Here is a 21,289-nt window from a genome sequence, read left to right on the forward strand (position 1 = left end):
TTGTTCACTTTAAATATGAAAGACTTGGGATTTTCTGCTACATTTGTGGTTTGATTGGTCATCCGGATCGTTTCTGTGAACGTTTATTTGAAGCCCATTCATCTGAAATAAAGAAAGAGTGGGGGGAATGGCTTAAAGCACCGATTCACAGGGGTGGGGATCAGGGTGGATCCAAATGGTTACGGGCGCCTGGCGGAGGCAGTTTGGGAGGTAGTAATTGGGGTATTATTAATTCATGGTCTTCCCCTAATAGTAAGGTTCTTTCATCTCATTCAACTGATGCTATTGGAGGTATTGACGCACAGGGAGGTGATGTTGAGATGGTTCCTAATGAAGAAGAAGGGTTAAATCTTCAAGAAGATCGTAAGCGTCGAAGGGCTAAAGATTTTAGGAGTGATAAAGAACCTACATCTGGCAATGAAGAGGGTAGTGTTTTGAAGTCGGGGTCAGAGCACAGTTTAAGCATCAAGGAAAATTCTAATTCACAACATGATATTGAATCTTCCTCTATTCCTGAATCGGCGAGACCTGCAGCCCAGGTCCGCCGGTCCAAATGAGATGTCTTAGTTGGAATTGCAGGGGTTTAGGGAATACCCGTGCAATTCGTAGTCTTACTGAGCTTGTGAAAGATCATTCCCCCGGAGTGGTTTTTTTGATTGAAACTTTATGTGATGATAGGCGTATTGAGATGGTTAGGAAACGGTTGAATTTCAGCAATTGTTTCTCGGTTAATAGTTTTGGTCATAGTGGTGGTTTGGCGGTGTTATGGATGAATGAAGCAGGGGTGGAAATTGTCAGTTACTCGGATCACCATATTGAGCTTCGTATAACTGATAGTTCTGGGGATTGGCGTTTGGTGTGTTTTTATGGGTATGCTAACCGTTTTGAGCAGTTTCTCTCTTGGTCTTTACTTCAGCAAATTGCCTCAACGTCTATTCTGCCGACTTTGTTTATTGGCAATTTTAATTGCCTATTGGATCAGTCTGAGAAGCTTGGAGGGCCTATTTATCCACAATCCTTAATTACTAAATTTTCTGAAGCTATTTCCAACTGTAACTTGCGTGAATTAGTGTTGCTGGGTGATAAATTTACTTGGGAACGTGGTAGGGGGACTAACGGCTGGGTGAGGGAGAAGCTTGACAGGGCTTTTTGTTCCGACAGCTGGTTATTGAGGTTTGAGAATCATAGACTATCAAATTTAGTGGCATCTTATTCTGACCATTCTCCTCTCTTGTTGGATTTTTCGGTTAGGTCTTGTCACAGACGGAAACACCTGTTCAGGTTTGATATGAGTTGGCTTTTGGAAGATGGTTTCGAGGATATTGTGCGTCGACATTGGAATGTGGGTAGAGGTGCTAATATGGTTTCTCGTTTAGCGGCTGTTTCGTTATCTATGGATCAATGGGGCCGCAATTTTAGAAGCTGTTTTACAAGGAAGATTGCAAATTGTAAAAGTATTTTAGAACGGCTTAGAGGTAGTACTGATGCGTCTGATGTCACCCGTTTTCTGGATACTAAAAAGATGTTGGGATGATTTATTATATCAAGAGGAGGTCTCCCTACAACAAAAGTCTAAAGATTTTTGGCTCAAAGGGGGAGATTGTAATTCTAAATTTTTTCAAGCTTGTATGCGAGGCAGATTAAATCATAATAGAATTAGCCGAATTCGTGGTGAGGATGGGGTAATGGTGGAAGGTCAGTTTAGCTTGGGTTCAACTTTAAAAGATTATTTCACTAAGGTTTTTGCTCCCAGCGGTAACTCTGATTTCTCTACGGTTTCTGTTCTTGCTGAAGTGGTTACTGCTGATATGAATGCTATTCTAATTGCTCCGTTTTCTGTTGATGAGTTCAAAAGTGTTGTTTTTCAAATGCAGACGGATAAAGCTCCTGGACCTGATGGTCTAAATCCAGGTTTTTATCAACACTTTTGGAATTTGTTAGGTGATGATGTTTTTTCATGCTTGTTCTGGTTGGTTAAATAGAGGGGAATTTCCGGCTAATCTTAGCGATACCATTATTACCTTGATTCCTAAATGTGAAAATCCGGAATGGGTAAAGGATCTGAGGCCAATTGCCTTATGCAATGTACTCTACAAAATTATTGCTAAGGTTTTGGCGAACCAGCTTAAAGTTGTCCTTCCTGATATTATATCCGAAAGTCAGTCTGCTTTTGTTCCTGGTAGTTCTATCATTGACAATGTGTTAGTTGCATTTGAGTCTATACATTTTATGAAACGCCGGAATAGGGGTAGAGTTGGCAATGTGGCCCTTAAAATTGACATCAGCAAAGCTTATGATAGAGTTGAATGGGGTTTTTTACAAGCTGTTTTGGCTCATCTAGGCTTTCATTCGTAGTGGATCTCTTGGTTAATGCTTTGTGTCACTACTGTTTCATACTCAATTGCTGTGAATGGGGAGTTGCTTAGACCAATTATTCCTAGTAGAGGCTTAAGACAAGGGGATCCTTTATCTCCTTACTTGTTTATTCTTTGTGCTGAGGTCTTCTCCAAACAACTTTATCGTGCTGAATCAGATGGTTTGATTCATGGCTGTAGTATTCATAGAAGAGCTCCGTCTGTGTCCCACCTGCTATTTGCTGATGATTCTTTTTTGTTCTTTAATGCTAGTATTGATGAGACTAAAGTGGTCATGGACATTCTTAGGAGATATGAAGTGACTTCTGGGCAAGCAATCAATTTACAAAAGTCAGGAATATTCTTTAGTCCCAATGTTAATGAAGATCTGCGATTAGAGATTAAAGCACTTCTGAATGTAAGTCTTCCTCTTGACACTGGTAAATATTTGGGTTTGCCTTCTCTGATAAGGCAGTCCAAAGCGGCTATTTTCAGTTTTCTAAAGGAGCGTCTGAGAAAACGGTTTAATAGTTGGGGGACCAAGTTTTTATCTTGTGCTGGTCGTGATATTCTTTTAAAATCTATTACACAAGCGATCCCCACCTATAACAAGAGTACCTTCCTCTATACCTCCACTCACTCCTAATCTCTCGCTGAGTACTATAACCGAGTACTCAGCCTCTCATTTCTAATCTCTAGAAATGATAAAGATTTGTCCTAAACAACAATTGCTAAGACACCTTAGATGATTGAATAATCACTCTAGACTTTTACACGAAAGATATATAATTTGGTGTAAGTATTTGCTTTGCTTTCTCACAGAACTTTGAGTAGAATTTTGGTCAGCGTAATGGCTTGATAAAGTTCTGTGTTTTATGAAGCAACTGAAAGGCCCTATTTATAGAGACGTCTGAGGCATCAGTTATTTCGAATTTTGAAATAACCGTTGGAGGGAAACGGCTTCCTGTCGTTGTCACTCAGTCCTGCTCAGTGCTCTCGGCCAATCAGATTCAAGTATCTTCTGTCTTCGGTCAGTGCTGAGCAGCTTTTAGTCAGTCCGGCAGAATGTCTCTCCATTTATGGTAAGGTCAACTAGACAGCTTTCTGTGTCTTCTGAACTTTACCCAAAGTAGAAATACTTTGTCTGGAAGTTGTTCTTGCTCAGCTGCTGTCTTGTACTCTTTGTCGATACAACTCAGCAGCTTCGTTCCGAAGTTGTTCAACGAAGGTCTTCTCGAACCTTCTCTCGTTGAGCTGCGTTTTGTACACAACGGCAGCGTTTTGCACACGCGGACCAAGTGGTCTTGATCTGTTTGACTTAGGCTTTGACTTCCGTATTGGGCTTAAAGCCTTTTAGTCTTTATGTCTTATAAGCAATATAACTTAACATTGAACAAACACATTAGTATTATAAATCAAAGCATTTAAACTTAGTGTGTTTAGAATATATTTAATTTTACTTAAATAATTTTGTCAAATCAAAATCATGTGGAAAGGTGTTTCAACAATAATATTATTTTTAGAATTTATATAAGTTTAGGAAAATATCGAAATTTATTTCGTCACGTTTTACAGAATTTCCACTGAAAATTCGGTAGAGTCTCCTTTGTAAACGAACGTCCTCCTAGTAATAACTAGGGTCAACCCTGTAATAAAATACACTTCTATATTCAAAATATCAAAAGTCCAAACCGGGACTCCATAGACTGCAATTTATCAACCCGGTTAGACATCAATCATCCATCAATTCCATAACTGTCAATAATTCCAATGTTTTACTTCCAAAATGACTCATCTTCAAACAACATATAAACATTTATATTTATAATTCATATTCATAATATATATCCCGATCAAACTAAATACTCAATAAGTCTAAGAGCATAATTAATTAATTAAGTATTATTTTAAACTTATATATTCTGAATTTTTTTAACGAGGATCCAAAAATTATATTTAACTTAATTATTTTCCTTACAATGATTATATTTTAGTAATTTATAGAGACTAAACGGTAAGAAATTTGGTCAAGGTCTAAGAATTAATATTGTTTCAAATATTCTGAAATTAACACAATATTTTGTTCTGCACTAATTTCGTATGTCATTAGAAAATATCATCGATGGTCGGATCCGCCTACTAGAAAAATTAAAGTTGGTTACTAATTGTACCTCTTTGTTTCTTATGATTCCATCAGTCTATAACCACTCTCAAAACACCCAAACTCGACCGGAAAACTGAACTTTGGTAGATTTCTTAATTTTTCCCGGTGTAGTTCCGATTACCCCTCAAAATTCCTTGCATGCATCAAAAACTAGAGTATCCATAGGTAAATCGATCACACTGAGTCCATTTTTTGTGTTATAATTGCAAAAAAATGAACATATGGTAGAGAAACAGAGAGAATAACAAAAGTGATAAACTCTCTCTAAACGATTTTTAAAAGTCAAAATCCCACAATAAAACTTACATGTACTTGTAGATGGAGTTGAGAGCTTCATTTCGGTATACAGAACGCAAAAGAACAGTGAACAATTGAAGAAGATTAAGGTTAGAGAAGAATGGAGAACAAAAATGGAACTTGAAAGGCAAAGGAAGCAGATGATGCGTACCGGTGCAGACTTATTTCTTTAATGGTGGTCAAATTTCAGATTAGCCCTTCCTCTTTTAATATCTTTTAAATTCTCTAAAAACTAATTACAAGTCATAATTAACTGTTCCAATTCAATTCTAAAAATTTATAATTCTAGAAACTAAATAAGATTTATTGGGATATTATATCAATGTACACTCTGATGTTAAAGTTAACGAAATAAATAAAAAAGAGAGATAATACAAGTCATAATGAGAAGCTTGAGTTATATTTACTGTTCTACACTTTATATATGTTCTGGTGGTGTTAAAAAAAACTAGTTTGCCCTTTTGGAGGCAGTTTAGCTTGGCATCCTTTTGTTAAAATGGGTCTTTAAGGTACTTTGGGCTATTGTTGGGCTTGTCTAAAGCAGATGCTCCCCTCCCTTCTGTTAATTGAGCATTGACAAGAAAGGATATTAATTATTCTGACTTTACATTGATCCTAAGATTAAATTAAACTACATTGTGTAATAATTGACTGTTGTTTTAAGTTTTCAAAAGGTATATAGACTCATGTCTAGTTCTAGGAACCGTGTCACATTCACTTGGAGTTTACTGTAAATATTGTAGAAAACATCATTCATTCCTTTAGTTTGACGAAGAGAAGAAAATTTGATTATCAGGTTAGTTATTTCTCTATTTCCTTCCCTTTTGTTGTTATTTATCATTTTCCTGATTCATTTTGAACGAAAACACTCCATCTGAGAAACATACTAATAAAGTATCCCTTGATGAAATGTCAATATTATCACCTTCTTTAAACATCTTGTGAACCAGTGATTCTGACAAAGAGGCTATTGATTTCTTTACGAGTGTGAAATGATAACTCGTTAGAGGTTGTGTCAAAGAAAGTAGAAGTAATTACTCGATATAAAAGAAGATATTTACTCACGATACACAAAAGCCCATTAAGTTTCTAAAGATTATAATGATGTTAACGTTAACTTGGATCTTTTGTCTGATGATGCAAAAACCAAGCTATAGCTGACAGGGAACCTTAGGGCTCCCTAGGTACTCGGTTTGAACATTGCAAGCGCCCCACACCCCTGAAGAAACTTTGTCATGATAACATGGTAGAAAATTTTGTTTGTTAAAAGATTCAGAAGTAGGTATATAAGGATTCAGATTGTGTTCTTGACCAGAGCAGCATGGTGGTAACTGAGTGCAAATTTGTAGAGAAGTCTTCGTGCAAAATAAAGCAAGCTTGCCCAGATTCCCGACCCCAAATTAGTTTCTGATCTAAAGAATGGAGTAAAAATATAGATTTTGAATTACCAAGGGTATTGTATATTGTGTACCTTATGAGGGAGTTGGAGCTTGATAAGTGCAATTTATACCTGAATTTTTACGGGATTTAGACTCAAATTAGAACCCAAAAGAGCCAAATACTATCCATAATTCTTATAAATTGCCTTATTTAGTTGTTCTCTTTTGTGTCTGATTCTTCTCAAGTGGAGTCAAGAACAGTCAAACTAGGAGAGAGAAAGAGAGGTCACGTGATGCAGCTGCATGAGGAGAAGAAATCTTGAATTCTAATGATGACCGTAATAAAGTTAAAACAATAGTTATTTGCATGTTGTCCTTTTGTGACACATGGGAAGTTGAACAATTTGTTTGTTTGTGAGTAGTTTGTTGTCTACTTGTGCTTGTCCTACTTCGTGGACTGCTTTGTCTTGTCCTAAACTGTTCTACCGTTACTGACTTTTAAGTTGTTGTTTTATTATCTTTATTTTAATGCTTTCTAGTACTCTATTTATAGCTCCTTGCTAGGATGCTATGGATATCAGATTGTATCTTTGAATTATTATCTAGATCACTGGTTGATCTATTATCTATCCAGTTATCATTTTATCTCTTGTTTTCTAAAAATATCTTTTGTGAGTTGAATATGAGCATGAGTGAGTAGTCACCTTACGGGCTGAAACCAGCCTTCGAGAAGGCTTTTTCTTCAACAAAAATGAGAATTGTTCTAAAAGAATGTTCGCGAATGTGATAGGGTCAAAACCCCCTATCTTTAGGTACGTTTTTTAAGGTAGTTTTAATTAGTTTTTGGTAAATAAGCGAACATTTCTCGCACTTGTATGCATTTATATCTTTCATTTAGTTTTTCGCACTCATTTTATTACTTTTTGTAGTTATTAGGCATTTCTGGGTGTTTTTAGGCAAAATATCGCCAAAACAGCACACACTTGAACTTCATCTTATTTATTTCGGCGAATTGATCCACCAAAAGTCACACCAAAAGGAGTTTTTATTCGAATCTAAAGACTGGTAGGTCAATATAGCATCTGGACTAATGATTTTTGGAGTTTGATGTGTGTGTGCAGGTTGAACGTGACCAAAGACAGCAGAAAATCACATCTCGGAGACCCCTAAGGTTCAACTTGCTTAAAATAATTTATTGGTTATCTTAATTTTAATTTGTTTAAAGTGACCTATGACCCCTGAACTGCTTACCATCATCCATTTGACACATGAACTTTTTTTTAAGCGATATGCATTGCAATTTATAAAAAAAAATTAAAACTTAAAAAATAAAAGCCATAATTTATAATTATAAACCTTTAAAATAAATTATGTAACGACCCGGTCTGGAGAGGGTGGCGTCGGGGTAGAAGGCATGAGCAAGGAGCGGCCCTAAGGGATGGCGATGGGGGCAGGAATGAACTGAATCCCACATCCGAAATGGAGAGGGAGTGATTGGGAACTGAATCCCACATCGGAAATGGAGAGGGAGTGATTGGGGCTTATTAGTAAAATGTGAATCCAATACATGCAGACGCGTTTTAAAGCCGTGAGGCCCAATGTGTTGGAATTGGGCCAGAGCGGACAATATTTACATGGTATTGGACCAGGGTGTTACAATTGGTATCAGAGCCGACTCTCCACGTACGATGTGTGGTTCGGGGACGAACCAGGCGGAAGCTGGTGGGCTTGTAACGACCCGGTCCGGAGAGAGTGGCGCCGGGGTAGAAGGCCTGAGCAAGGAGCGGCCCTAAGGGATGACGATGAGGGCAGGAATGAACTGAATCCCACATCGGAAATGGAGAGGGAGTGATTGGGAACTGAATCCCACATCGGAAATGGAGAGGGAGTGCCGGTCCGGAGAGAGTGGCGCCGGGGTAGAAGGTCTGAGCAAGGAGCGGCCCTAAGGGATGACGATGAGGGCAGGAATGAACTGAATCCCACATCGGAAATGGAGAGGGAGTGATTGGGAACTGAATCCCACATCGGAAATGGAGAGGGAGTGATTGTGGCTTATTAGTAAAATGTGAATCCAATACATACAAACGCGTTTTGAAGCCGTGAGGCCCAATGTGTTGAAATTGGACCAGACTGGACAATATCTACATGATATTGGACCAGCGTGTTACAAATTAACTTTTTGTTTTATATATTTTGGTTTTATATATTTTGGTGAGGTTTTTATAGATTTAGGACTTAATCGTAATATTTTTAAGGACATATTTCGTAAGTTTAGAGTACCAGTCAATTTTTTTTATTTTTTATTTTTTTTATTTTTTTTTATTTTTATTTTTATTTTTTGTATAAGTTCAGGGGTCAACTGTTTATTAAGCGATGAAAGACTTTCCAAAGATGGCAAGCAAGCATGTCACTGTTGGATTTCAGCAGCACCCATTGCTAGGCTAGTGCGTGCTGAGCTCGAGCTCGACCACTTGCACTTTTTGCCTTGGTTTTATTCAAATGCTACTGCGTGCTGCCATCCTACAACCATGTTGCTCTCTACGCCGCTTCCTCGTCATCTCTCATCGTTTCTCCGTTTCCCCAAATTTCTCCTCCATTTCTCAACCGCAGGTGACGTACACTTTCACTTTCAATTTTGTCATTTCAAAGCATATCCTGTTACTAATCATTATTATTATGTGAAGATATCCGCTAATTGTTTATATTGCGGGATTTTTTCAACATAATTTGCAATTTTAATCGGCTTGTTGCTTTATCCTGACAGGTCTTGAGTCATTTCGACGAGGAAACTGAAGATTTTTTGCCTTGGTTGGAGAGGAAAGCGGGTGTTGCAGTTTCATCCAAGCTATACATTGGGAAATCCCCACATGGCAGGTTTTTTCTTTTCTTTTCCGAGTTATGGAATTATCAACTGCAATTTGTCTGAATTTTTACCAAATTCTGTAAATTTGATGATGAATGTGTGGCTTCATATCAATGGTTGGATAGTATTATTAACGTAAGCAATTAAGTACCTTCATATACATCGAATTTCTCAAAACGGAATGTTTATGCCCACCACCACCATTTGAGTTTCACAGGAAAGTGTTTCTAACTGCCCCTGCTATGTGTAAAGAAATGCCTGGATATTTTGGCCTGGCATCTCTTTGTTGTGGGTGTGCCATTTTTATCTGGTAGCTGTTTGGCACATAAGGTTGTTATGATTGTGCCTTACAACAAACAAATGTATCCTTCTACCTGGGTGTATTCCTATATTTTAGAAGTATCTGGAGCTTTTACGGGTGAAAGTGCACTAATGTCCCTGAACTTTCTCGAAAGTTTTGAAAATGCCCCAAAATTTTAATGTGTAAACGAAGCTATCAATTTCAGTTTCATTCCAGAAAAAGCTGTTTTGACCAGAATCAGATGATCAACTTGCTCGAAATGCCATGTTGGTAATATGGCACGTAAGACTGTTATGATTGTGCGTACACAAATGTGTCCTCCCTTAAATAGCTTATTAGGTGTGTTCCTATATTTTAGGAGTAGCTGCAGCTTTTACGGGTAAAAAATGCAATAATGTCCCTGAGCTTTCTTGATAGTTTTGAAAATGCCGTAAAAGTTCAATGTGTAAAGGAACCTATCAATTTCAATTTCATTCCAGAAAAAAATTGTTTTGACCAGAATCAAATGATCAGCTTGCTGGAAATGCCATGTTGGTATCTATGTAATCCTACATATGCTGACTTGGATTCCATATGTTAACTCGGATGACATGTAATAAAAGAAGTCAACTTGATAACAAAACACATCATCCATGTCATTGTATGCATTATTACATGGATGCCAATGTCAGGTTTCCAGGGGCTGATTCTGGTCAAAATGGCTTTTTTTTTTCTGAAAAAAAGGGAGTAGAAATTGGGGAGTTTTGAGACACAGGTTGAATACTTGTGATATTTAAATATTATTTGGAAAGTTGAGGTATGGTCTATACATTTTATTTTTACTAGAGCTTGTATTAGTTTGTACTTTGTAAACAAGGGTTAATTGTTTTTTTATGATTTTTATTTTTTATTTTCTTTATCTTTATAAGTTTATGGATGTAAACTCGTTTGCTTAAGATAAGCAGCAAGTTAGCAACCATCATTGGAAAATATTTTTCTGTTGTGAAAATGTGTCCAATGATGCATCTCTCTCTCTTTCTCTCTTTCTCTCTCTCTTATTATATATATTGTTGGTCTGATTATAATATGTATAAATTCAGGTCATTATTTGCTTCAGAAAGAATACAAACTGGAGACTGCATCTTGAGGGTTCCATATAGTGCGGTATGGGTGTATTTTGCTTTTTCTGTTGGAAGAGTAATTTGACTGTAGTAAGCTATAACATAAAGTGGTTGAAGTTTTATTTACACGAATTTGCAGCAAATAGCATCAAATAGTCTACTCCCAAAACTTTCAGTCTTGTTAGACAATAAAATTGGGAGTGTTGCAAAGCTTGCTCTTGTGCTTCTGGTTGAGCAGAAAGTTTGCAAGGTAAAATATAATACGTGTTCTATATGGAAATTATATGTTTCATTGAAGAATAATTTTCAAATCTTAACATTATATATTTATATGCTTCAAGAGAGTTCTTATGTATTTTCTTAGCTGTTACACTGAAATTTGAGAAGCTCTTTTGGATCTTGTGGCCCCTTAATAGTTTTTATTTTAAGTGCTCAAAATAACAATATAGAACCTCGAGGTGAATCTGACATTGAACAAAAAGGTCAAGTAGCACATGAAAAATAATGTCATATAGAGCTTTCCTTTCTCAGTCCTAAAGTTAAGTCAGGACATAAAGCCGGTCATCTTTGTGCTTTGACAGAGAAAATTCGTCTCTTTTGAAAGTTGTCTTGTTGATTTGGCTACACATAAACCAAAAAGAGGAGGGATCAAAGATAAAGGTTTTTTTTTCACACGTGTCTCTCTATGCCTTCAAGTTATCCAACTCGGTTTAGTTGCTATCCAGAAAATTTTAACAGTAAATAGTAGATACATGATTGACTATGCTGCATTCTAATGCAAGTAGCATTACTAATGACTATTTCCCCTCTTCTTTCCCTTAATAGGAGGAAACTGAATGGGGCCCTTACATCAGCTGTCTTCCTCAGCTTGAAGAAATGCATAGCACGGTGAATGTTATAATGTTGTTCATTTTCATGAAAAGAATTTTTCTTTCATTAATTCTAAAATTCTCTACAAATTTTGTTTCATCTTTCATTTGCTACACAATACCTATTTCACTTTGAGTGATGCATTTTTACTGTTCTGGTCCTTTTGGATCCATTTGGTGTTGCAATCAGTGGTTTCATACATGCTCTGTCCTGGGCTGTTGTATTGGAAGAACTACTATATATCTGTAGGACAATCTTCTTTTTTATTCAAAATCATTCTACCTTCTTAAAACAAAACGGTAAACAGGTTGACATGGCCATGGTTCAAAGTTCAAGGTTGGGTCAAACAACAAGAATTTTGCCTGTCATATTGCCCTTAATAAAAGAATAAGGGAAAAGTACAAAAATAATCCATGTGGTTTCATCGATTTGCAAGCAGAGAAACGTGGTATTTTTATTGTAAGAGGGGGCATGTGCTTTACACAATCAGCAAAAAAAAAAAAAAAAAAAAAAAAAAAAAAAAAAAATTGACTAATGGTGTTAGTATTCAATGATGTGCCATGTTGACTTCGATGACTTGTAATGTTGACTTGTTGAATTTTCTGACATGGCACATATGAAATACTGAATTGATTATGTGGCATGTTGACTTCGATGACTTGTAATGTTGACTTGTTGAATTTTCTGACATGGCACATATGAAATATTGAATTGATGATGTGGCATGTTAACTTGATGAGGTGGCAAATGATATTAGTAAAATTCTTTTTTTGTTAACTATGTAAAGCACATGCACTCTTTTGCAAAAAAAAAAAAATATACCACATTCCTCTACTTGCAAATTGATAAAACTACAGAGGTCACTTTTGTACTTTTCCCTCAAAAAAAAATATATATTCAGGCATCTTAAGTTGTGAGGTTCAAGCTTGAGTGGCTTATTTCAGTGCTATTTCTTTCTAGGGAAAAGTACAAAAATAAACCTTGTGGTTACGCCCATTTTCGAACAACACCCATGTGGTTTAAAAGTTTGCAAAGTGGTACCATGTATTTCATTCCGTTAGCAAACACGTACCAAATTGACTAACGGTGTTAAAAGTTAAAGGAAAAAGAGTTAGTTTGGTCCTTATATTTATTTATTTTTATAAATTGACCTCCTTATTATCTAATTATCACAAACAAACCTCAAAATAAAAAATAAAAATCAAATATACCATCTTCTCCATCTCTCTTTAATTTTTTATTTTTCTTTTCTTCTTTCTCTCTTCTCTCTCTTAATTTCTCTCTCTAAAATTCAATGTGTTGATCAATAATCTATGATTTTCTGATTAAAAGAAAAGCACCATTATTCCCAAATCCCATTCGATTTAAAGGGACTCTGCCCAGCTAACGAATTCGCTCAACAACATCAATGACAAACCATGTTCTATTTGATATTCATCAGAAACATAATAGAAAGAAAAAGGTTGAATCTTGCCAGTGCTGATATGTTATCATATAGATGATTTGAACCTGCTTTCAACCATTGCTCAAACTCATTGAAAAGCACATAATAAAAGTTGAACTTCTCCTTTAATTACTTTGGTTTTCAAAACGTACTGAGACTAGTATACATAAATTTTTTGGTATTTCAGTATCCTTTTACTGAATTCGAGCTCGGAAGGCTCTCAAAGTAAATAACTGTTTTTGTCATATAAAAAACTCGAACCTGAGACCTTACTTAAACTGAAGTAGCTAGCTCCCAAAACTATACTATAAGGCTCAAACTTGAGCCTGTAACTGTGGTTATGTCCACACTTTGGGTTCATCTGTACTAGGTATAGCTTTGCACTAGACTAAAAATGTGAGCATATAATTTGTTTCTATAAGAAATTTTGAAGTTGTCTACTTCCCATGGGAAAACTGGCGAATAGCATCAGTCAGGATTCAGGAACATTGCTTCTTCGGGGCTTTGGCCGGACTTCCAAACCTTGAATTTCAATTCATCTGAAAATTTATCAGTCCATTCTTTAAGCAAGGAGATTGAGTAAGGTCCTGCTTTGAACCCATGTGAACTCAAACAGTACCATATGGATTAATTTCTATTGGAAGTGTTAAATAACCGAATGGGATTTGGGAACTATGGTGTTTTTCTTTTAATCACAAAATCATTGATCAACACATTGAATTTTAGAGAGAGGAATTAAGAGAGAGGAGAGAGAAAGAAGAAAAAAATAAGAAATTAAAGAGAGATGGAGAAGATGGTATATTTGATTTTTATTTTTTATTTTGGGGTTTGTTTGTGATAATTAGATAATAAGGAGGTCAATTTATAAAAATAAATAAATATAAGGACCAAACTAACTCTTTTTCCTTTGACTTTTAACACCGTTAGTCAATTTGGTACGTGTTTGCTAACGGAATGAAGTACATGGTACCACTTTGCAAACTTTTAAACCACATGGGTGTTGTTCGAAAATGGGCGTAACCACAAGGTTTATTTTTGTACTTTTCCCTTCTTTCTAACTGATCAGAAATACATTTGTGAGGTTCAAGCTTGAGTGGCTTAGTCTTTCGGTGTTGTTGCTTTCTAACTGATCAGAAACACATTTGTATTTAGGCATTTTATAGTTTTTCGTTGTTTGAAAATTCTGGAGCAAAAGTGAGTTGGACATGATTTCTCCAAGCTCCGTTTATGAGGAAACAATCAAACAAAAAGCTCAAATAGAAAAATATTTCTTTACAATGGAACCAGTAAGTACATTTTGCTTTTTATTGGTTAGTTTACAAGCTTGGAATCTGAAATTTTTGTCTTGCAGATGTGAACTGTAAATCCAACTTCTATACACTTTTTCCTTCTTTTCACCAGCTTTTGCCTGTTTCATAAGCCATCTTTCTTCTAAGTTCATTTACTCATTAGACTGGGCTTTTAAATTAACAAACAATCTTATACGGAATTGCACAATCAGGGTTTCTTTTTACTGTTTTGACTTGTAGAAATTATAATATCCCAAACAAGTTCTTGAAAAATTAAAAAGATCTAATCATGTCCGTCCAAAATTAGAATGGAGAACATATTAGCAGCAGTAATCTCATGTAAAGCTCCCATTTTGGCTCAAGTTTTTGCAGATGATAAAGTGGAGAGTAGTTAAGATACTAATCTTTCCACTTCTTTGGCTCTTACTATCTCAAGAAAAAAGTAAAGAAATGGGGATAGAAAGAGATTAATAGATGTGTTAGCATCAAGCTATTATCCTATATTTTGATAATAGCTTGAAAGAAAGAGGAGTTTGGTGTTATGATCAGTATGATGGGAAGAAATATGTGTCAGTATCTCATATCCTTGAAGATATTTTGCCATTTCAAGATATGAGATGATGAAATCCTTAAAACTTCAAATCATACTGATTCAGGCTTAATTGTACCTAATGAAGACGTGTGATTGTTAATGCTCCTTGTGTATTTTTGTCATAATAATTTTCTCCTTTGTAGATTCTTGAGGATTACCCTCAAATTTCAAGGAGCATCACATTTCAGGATTTCATGCATGCATATGCTATAGGTGAGGAACTTCTTTTGATAACTTGGGTCATTCTCTGTTTCTGGTTGTTCGTACTTAAATTCCTGTTTTGAACATAAAGAGCTTTTTCTACCATTAAGAACATTCAAATCTTTTTAAAGATTTTCTCCCTCTTTAACCCCAATTGGTTACTCAATACTGTTTTTTCTAATCTGCAAATATTTTTCCAACTTTGTTGCTCAAACAGCTATCTTGTATAAAGTATAAATGATGGGTTGAATACTATGAGTTAATCAAACAGCTAATCTTGTATAAAGTATAAATGGACTGGATGATGGTCCTAATGATATAGATTGCTTCAGAAATACTTAAATTTGTATGTTGTGAAAAGAAAAATCAGAAAGCTGATTTCGTTTTAATTTGCTGTTGCTGTTTAAGTGCTAGCACTAACTCCTTTTGGAGTATGTCAAGCTATAACGATAGTTTCCTGGAATTCAAGATCTCCTTTGGGAAGATTATTTGGGAACTTCTTTCCCCAGATTAATTGCTACTTAGTGTAGTCTGCTTTGTTGCTCTTTTTTTTTTTCCCTTTTCCTGTTTTTTTTTTCTTAGCTTTCCTTGTTCACCAAAAAAAGAAAGCTATGGTGATATTTTTTTGTATGTGTGTGAATATGACAGTTAAATCTCGAGCTTGGGGAAGCAGAAAAAGTGTATCTCTGGTAATGCCTTATCATGAAATTATATTGAAACCTTATCTGAATTGATTCTGGTGTAAGAGCATCTGAATTTTTGAAATATTTATAAAATTGTCCAATTAGAACCCTAGTGTCTTTACTATTATCTATAATAGAGTGCATAAATATGGATCTTGACCTGAAGGTAATACTAATATATTAATTATTTAATACAATTATTTTAAATTGAATATGTAAATATATTTGTCATGATTGTTTTCCCAGTTCAGTCTTATATTTTCTTGGTTGTACATGTACATTTCTTTAGGTATAGTGGGACATGATTTGTTATATCAATTATCTGACATTATACTTCTCTACTCACATGTACATGCACCTATAACAATTCGTTAATTTTGATTATATTATTAAGTTGGCATGCATAAAACTTAATTCTGTTATTTTATTTTCACTTTTGTTAATTTTTAAAGAGATTTGGCCACAAGTATGGACTAGATCATCTTTAATGCATTAGGGTTTGGATATGGACAGGTATTTCAAAATCAGCTGGACTAATGGACAAAACAGCCTTCAAAAATCATTTACAGAGTTTCTGGAAACCCCCATTTTGGGTGGAATCAATTCAATTGAAATTCTATTTGCACAATTTTCATGTTTGGAAAAAAAAATACAAGAAGTGATTTTCTCATATTTTAGAGTAGCTTGTGATGTGTGAATTAGGGCAAAGATGGCCCAATTTTGTGATAATTCAATTAAGAGTAGCTTGTGAAGGACATATTTTCTCAATTACTAATTCTTGTATATTAGATATGTTTTCCAAACATAGGAAATGGTTTGGTACTGAATTGAATTCTAGTAAATAGATTCAAATATTTTCTTGCATGGGATTTGATCCAAACAAGGTTAATGTATCGGATTTGGTGTAATTCAATCGAGTCCGATTCGATGACAATTCTTGTCTTCTGTGTTCATTTTTTCATATTAAAGTGCTTTGAATCATTAGGTTATTCTGTAGATTCCATTTGCAGATTTCCTGAACCATGATGGGTTTTCTAAAGCTGTTGTATTAAATGATGAAGAGAAACAATTCTCCGAGGTATACTCTTTCTTTTGGTGACTTATTTATGTTTCCTTCTATGTCTAATTATCACGAGTGCAATAGTAGAATGGCACTTGTGAGTTGTTTTAACTAAAAAACTATCTTTTTTTTCACTTCTATTTCTTGGAATCACAATATGATCTGGGAGCTTTATTAATTTTATTTTTTTAAAAAAAAATTCTTCTGAGTTTGATCTTGTGTCATTTCTTCTAATCCTTATTTGCAGGTCATTGCTGACCGTGATTATGCAGCTCACGAAGAGGTCAGAGATTGAAATATTTCATCTCCATTCACATGAAGTATTTCTGTGTCTGAAATGTGAAAAATAATCTTTTTTATGAAGCTCAACCACTTTAAGCGCATTATTAAACTTTTTGAGCAAAATAGCTAGGATCAAATTACAGTAACATAGTTGCATGCTCAGTGTACATTGCTTTAGGGTAATCCTTTCTATAGGTCCTCGTTTAGCCCAATCCTCACATGAGGATTCCCATCTCTTCTATGTGCTTGTTACAGATGTAATAAATTGTGAATTATTAGGAAGTTGAACTAAAAGAAAAGATTCTAAGTTAATGAATATGGAATAAGATACTTTTTTTAAAAGAAAATAAAAATAAATTCATTCGAGACATTCATGCAGGTACTTATTAGGTATGGAAAATTTTCAAATGCTACCTTGCTCCTGGATTTTGGGTTTGCACTACCTTATAACATCCATGACCAGGTTAGCCTTGGATCCGAAGTTGCAAGTCTGCTTAGTTGTATGATCTTGCAAGGAGTTTTCATACATCAAAGATGTTTCGGCTCAATTCTCAATATCTGTAGTAAATAATTGACAGACTCAGTATTATAAAGCTGTCTATATTCTGCTTTCAATATTTAATTAAGAATGTAACTGTTGTCACTGCTGTTCTCTGTTTCAGACCTTTTCAGGAATTTATAGTTCACAGTAAATTCACTTAATCAGTATTGAAAAGCTGTATATATCTTTATTTTGAAATTTTTAAATGAGGACTCTATCTTTTCATCTTAGTGAGATTACTATAATATCATGTTCCATTAGTGCTTTTCATCCTGTATTCCTATTAGTAAGTATGCTTTTACAAATGATTTTGGTGTTTCTAGGTGAAGATACAGCTTAATATACCCCATGATGATTTATTGCGTGAAATGAAGTCGGAAATTCTCCAAAAATATCATTTACCGACAGTTGAAGATGATAATGGCGTAGACTCTTCATGGAATACTTTTGTAATCAAGTCAGTACTCAGGCTCGCTTTACAATTTGATATTGAAAATTATGTTGAATCATTGGTGGAGCTATCTCAATATTGTTTTGTTAGAATAAACAACAAAATTAGAGCAAATCTTGAGTTTTGATTGAATAGTATAAATGCTTAAGGTCTTGAGCAAAAGCTTTTAGCTATTGCAATATGTTCTTTATCCTGCAACTGTGATGTTTCAATTAGATAAACATGCTCCTGATTATGATATCTGTGCTAAACATTTGCCTCTTTTGAATCTATAAAATTATGTCCAAGTTAAAATGAGCAAGTTTGTCTATATTTCAATTTGTTTACATTCATAATCACTAATATGCTTATGGCGCATTTTTCATTTAAATATTGGAGGTTTAAATCGTTGCTTTAGTGCTCAATCTGGCATGACTTGAGGTAGTTGTTATGAATGTACAGTTCCTTTTCTGACGACTTCATCATCACACAGGGAAGTGAAATCGGCTTCAGGAAAAGGGAAGGGTCTGCCACCGTCACTTCGTGCATTTGCACGTGTTTTATCTAGCATCTCTTATGAAGGTGCGTTTCAAATTGTACTGATTCACCTGGTCTGAAACTCTTATATGTTGCAGAATTGGTAATATTTTTTCCAAGCCAGTTCATGTAAAATTTGTTTATTCATTTTACTAATCAGTAAAGTGGAATATTCAGATCTAAGCAATTTGGTCAATGAAGCTGCTCGAACTGATGGCCGTTTGGCTCGTCAAGCTCTGAAAAATGGCAGCAGAGAGATCCAAGCACACGAGTTCTTGTTGTTAAGAATCGATCAAATTATTCAGGAATACATTGCCTGTATAAAGGTAAAGAATTCATGCATAGTTTCTTCTAATTCATAGTTCATGTCAGGCTCTAGGTTATAAAACTACTGAAAATTTGCTGTTTAAAGACCCAAGTGAGCTATGTTGCACGAACACTCCTCTTTAGTAGCGTGTATGTGTTTCGTGTCCGTTTTCGTTTGAAGGCTATTTTGTGAAGGTTATGTTTTAGAAATAACGCTCCTGTGTCCGTGTCCGTGTCCGTGCAAGTTGTTTGAAGCTTTTGTTGATGTAAAGTACAGGAATTGGGGCCTGCTAATGCTAATTCAAGCTTCGAGTGTAAAAGATACAGTCTTCGAAAGCAAATGGCTTTATATCTCCTTATGGGTGAGCTTCGTGTCCTTGAATCTGCATCTGCATGGCTCAAAAATTACTGTGCAGTAGACACTGATCATGGAAGCTGGCAATTAGGGGATAATACAAGGGCATAATGGGCAGAAGAATAGAGAGATTAAAGCTGTGATAACCATTTATTGTATCCCATGGAAGGTTGAAAATGTGAAGATCCTTTGAGATTTTGATCGCTGGTAAAATTGATCACTGGTAACACTACAAAACGTGAAAATGTGTCCCATGGAAGGTTTTTTTCTTTTCTTTTGAGATTTCAAATACTTAATTTTTGAATTAAATTATAATTCATAAAAATTGATTGAAAACAAATTAAAGGTAGGGCTAGGCACCTTTAAGTGTTGAGGCTCAGTATCGCTTTGATGTGTTCGAGGCTAAAACTTTTTTTTGTCCAGCTCTAACTGGTTGGGCCTTAGATAATTGCCTCTCTAGCTCTAGGGTTGGCTCCGCCACTACTAGAGATAGAGACAGTGCAGGGTTGGCCCGCTGCTACTACAGATAGAGACAGTAAGCACGGGTGTCGACATGCTGTCGACAGACAGATAAGGGTGACAAAGCTGATCAAACTAGTAACCGAATTGGAAACTGGAAAATTGAACAAAAAAAACCAATTAACTGAACCGACTGTTTTAGTTTTGGTTTATACAAGTATTTTCTTCGATTTTCAATTTTGGTTTTGAATGTAGAATAATATATATATTATATCAAATCTAAAAAAAAATATTATTATTTAAATGTGAAATTGTATAGACTAATTGATGAATTGTTATATATAATTAGGTTATGTTTAATGGCCTTTATTTTATTTTTCTCTGTTATAATATGAACTTTAATTAGGTTGTATTCTAATTGATTTTGTTTGAATAATTAAAATTGCATGATTTAAATATTCAATACAATAATTATTTGTATATTATTGTTTAAATATTTAGGGTTGGATAAAAATTATAGCTAATGGTTACTTTTGTTTAACCATTGAAAAAAAAAAGAATAAAAAACGTTAATAGGAAAACCTAACTGAACGGTTAACTGCCAGAGATAATGGTGAAGCATGGGGGTGTCGATAAGGTTGGTCCTGATAATTTATTGGTTCTAGATGAAAAAAGAAAAAAAAAATGATCCCTTTTAATAAAAAAAAAAATTGTACATAAAAATTAAAAATGATGTATTTTGATAGATAATAAATAAAAAAAGTAAGTTGTCAAAAAAAAATAAAAAAAGTATTTCATTAATAAATATACGGTACGTATTGTTAAGTTCATTAGATACATTTATTTATCCAAAATGAAAAAAATATTTCACAATTTCTTTAAATTAACCTTCAACTTATATTTAAAATTTCAATTGGGTCTCTCTTTTTTTTTTTTGAAGAATGGTCTCTTTTAAGTAAAAAATATTAATTATTGGAACCATTTAAAACTTAAATGGTATTAATATAAATATATATAAAAAAAAAATTACTCTATATATATAGACCTACAATTCTTTTGGGCTCCATTCAGTCTTAGATCCTAGACCGGCGTATTCATGTCCTTGGTTCAGGGTCTGGTCTAGGTATCGACGCGCTCTTCATAGTTAGATGAGGGCGATGAAGCCGATCAAACTGGTAACTGAATTGGAAATTGAAAAATTAAACAAAAAAATCAGTTAATTGAATCGACGGTTTAAGTTTGGATTTATACAAATAGATTTCTTCAATTTTTAGTTTTTGTTTTAAATGTAAAATATTTCGGTTAATAATTCATGTTTGAATTTATTTATTTATGTTTTAAATGTGAAATTGTACAAAAAAAAAAAAAAAATAATTGATCAATCATTGTATATAATTAAGTTATGTTTGCATATGATTTTTTTTTTCTATAATGTGAACTCTAATTAGATTGTAATTTAATTGATTTTAGTTGGATATTTACGTGATTTAAATGTTTTTTTTGGGTAATGAGAGGAGGGTGAAAACCCAAACAAAATAAGAAAAAACAAACAAACATATTAACGACTTATTTTATGGGAGTGTCGGCCAAGCTGATCCCCACGAAGAATAGCTTGGAGGTCGACGGGAGGCACATCACACTTGTGATGATCCAAAGTGATCCTGCGAAGTTCGTCATCCAGTCAGCAATCTGATTTCCTTCACGAAACGTATGAATCAGACTTAGCTCCCAATCTCGACTCATGTACTCCTGACATCTCATCAATAGCAAAGCTAGTCGATG

At 34.6% G+C, this 21,289-nt stretch overlaps 1 protein-coding gene across 3 annotated transcripts; it reads left to right on the plus strand.

Annotated features, from left to right (window-relative positions):
- Nucleotides 1-8,572: 8,572 nt before the first annotated feature.
- LOC136226824 (uncharacterized) lies at nucleotides 8,573-19,322 on the plus strand. 3 transcript variants are annotated; one of them, XM_066015483.1, is made up of 14 exons: nucleotides 8,573-8,804; nucleotides 8,959-9,068; nucleotides 10,438-10,501; nucleotides 10,598-10,708; nucleotides 11,284-11,346; nucleotides 14,797-14,866; nucleotides 15,503-15,543; nucleotides 16,535-16,615; nucleotides 16,845-16,880; nucleotides 17,259-17,342; nucleotides 17,744-17,877; nucleotides 18,344-18,432; nucleotides 18,565-18,713; nucleotides 18,966-19,322. In XM_066015483.1, the coding sequence occupies exons 1-14, from the start codon at nucleotides 8,694-8,696 to the stop codon at nucleotides 19,110-19,112; spliced, it is 1,290 nt and encodes a 429-aa protein (XP_065871555.1). In that variant the 5' UTR covers nucleotides 8,573-8,693; the 3' UTR covers nucleotides 19,113-19,322. The 3 variants fall into 3 exon arrangements, with proteins under 3 accessions (XP_065871555.1, XP_065871554.1, XP_065871556.1); XM_066015482.1 differs by having other exon boundaries at nucleotides 18,971-19,322; XM_066015484.1 differs by lacking the exon at nucleotides 8,573-8,804 and having other exon boundaries at nucleotides 8,994-9,064; nucleotides 18,971-19,322.
- The last annotated feature ends 1,967 nt before the right edge of the window (nucleotides 19,323-21,289 follow it).

This window comes from Euphorbia lathyris, chromosome 4 (assembly GCF_963576675.1).
Source record: "Euphorbia lathyris chromosome 4, ddEupLath1.1, whole genome shotgun sequence".
Lineage (NCBI taxonomy): Eukaryota > Viridiplantae > Streptophyta > Magnoliopsida > Malpighiales > Euphorbiaceae > Euphorbia > Euphorbia lathyris.

Excerpts from the sequence above, each read along its gene's own strand:
- LOC136226824 (XM_066015482.1), top strand. The coding sequence starts at position 8,694 with ATGCTACTGCGTGCTGCCATCCTACAACCATGTTGCTCTCTACGCCGC. Across the intron at positions 11,347-14,796 it reads TTGAAGAAATGCATAGCACG|ATTCTTGAGGATTACCCTCA; the intron begins GTGAATGTTATA and ends TCTCCTTTGTAG. Across the intron at positions 14,867-15,502 it reads CATGCATGCATATGCTATAG|TTAAATCTCGAGCTTGGGGA; the intron begins GTGAGGAACTTC and ends TGAATATGACAG.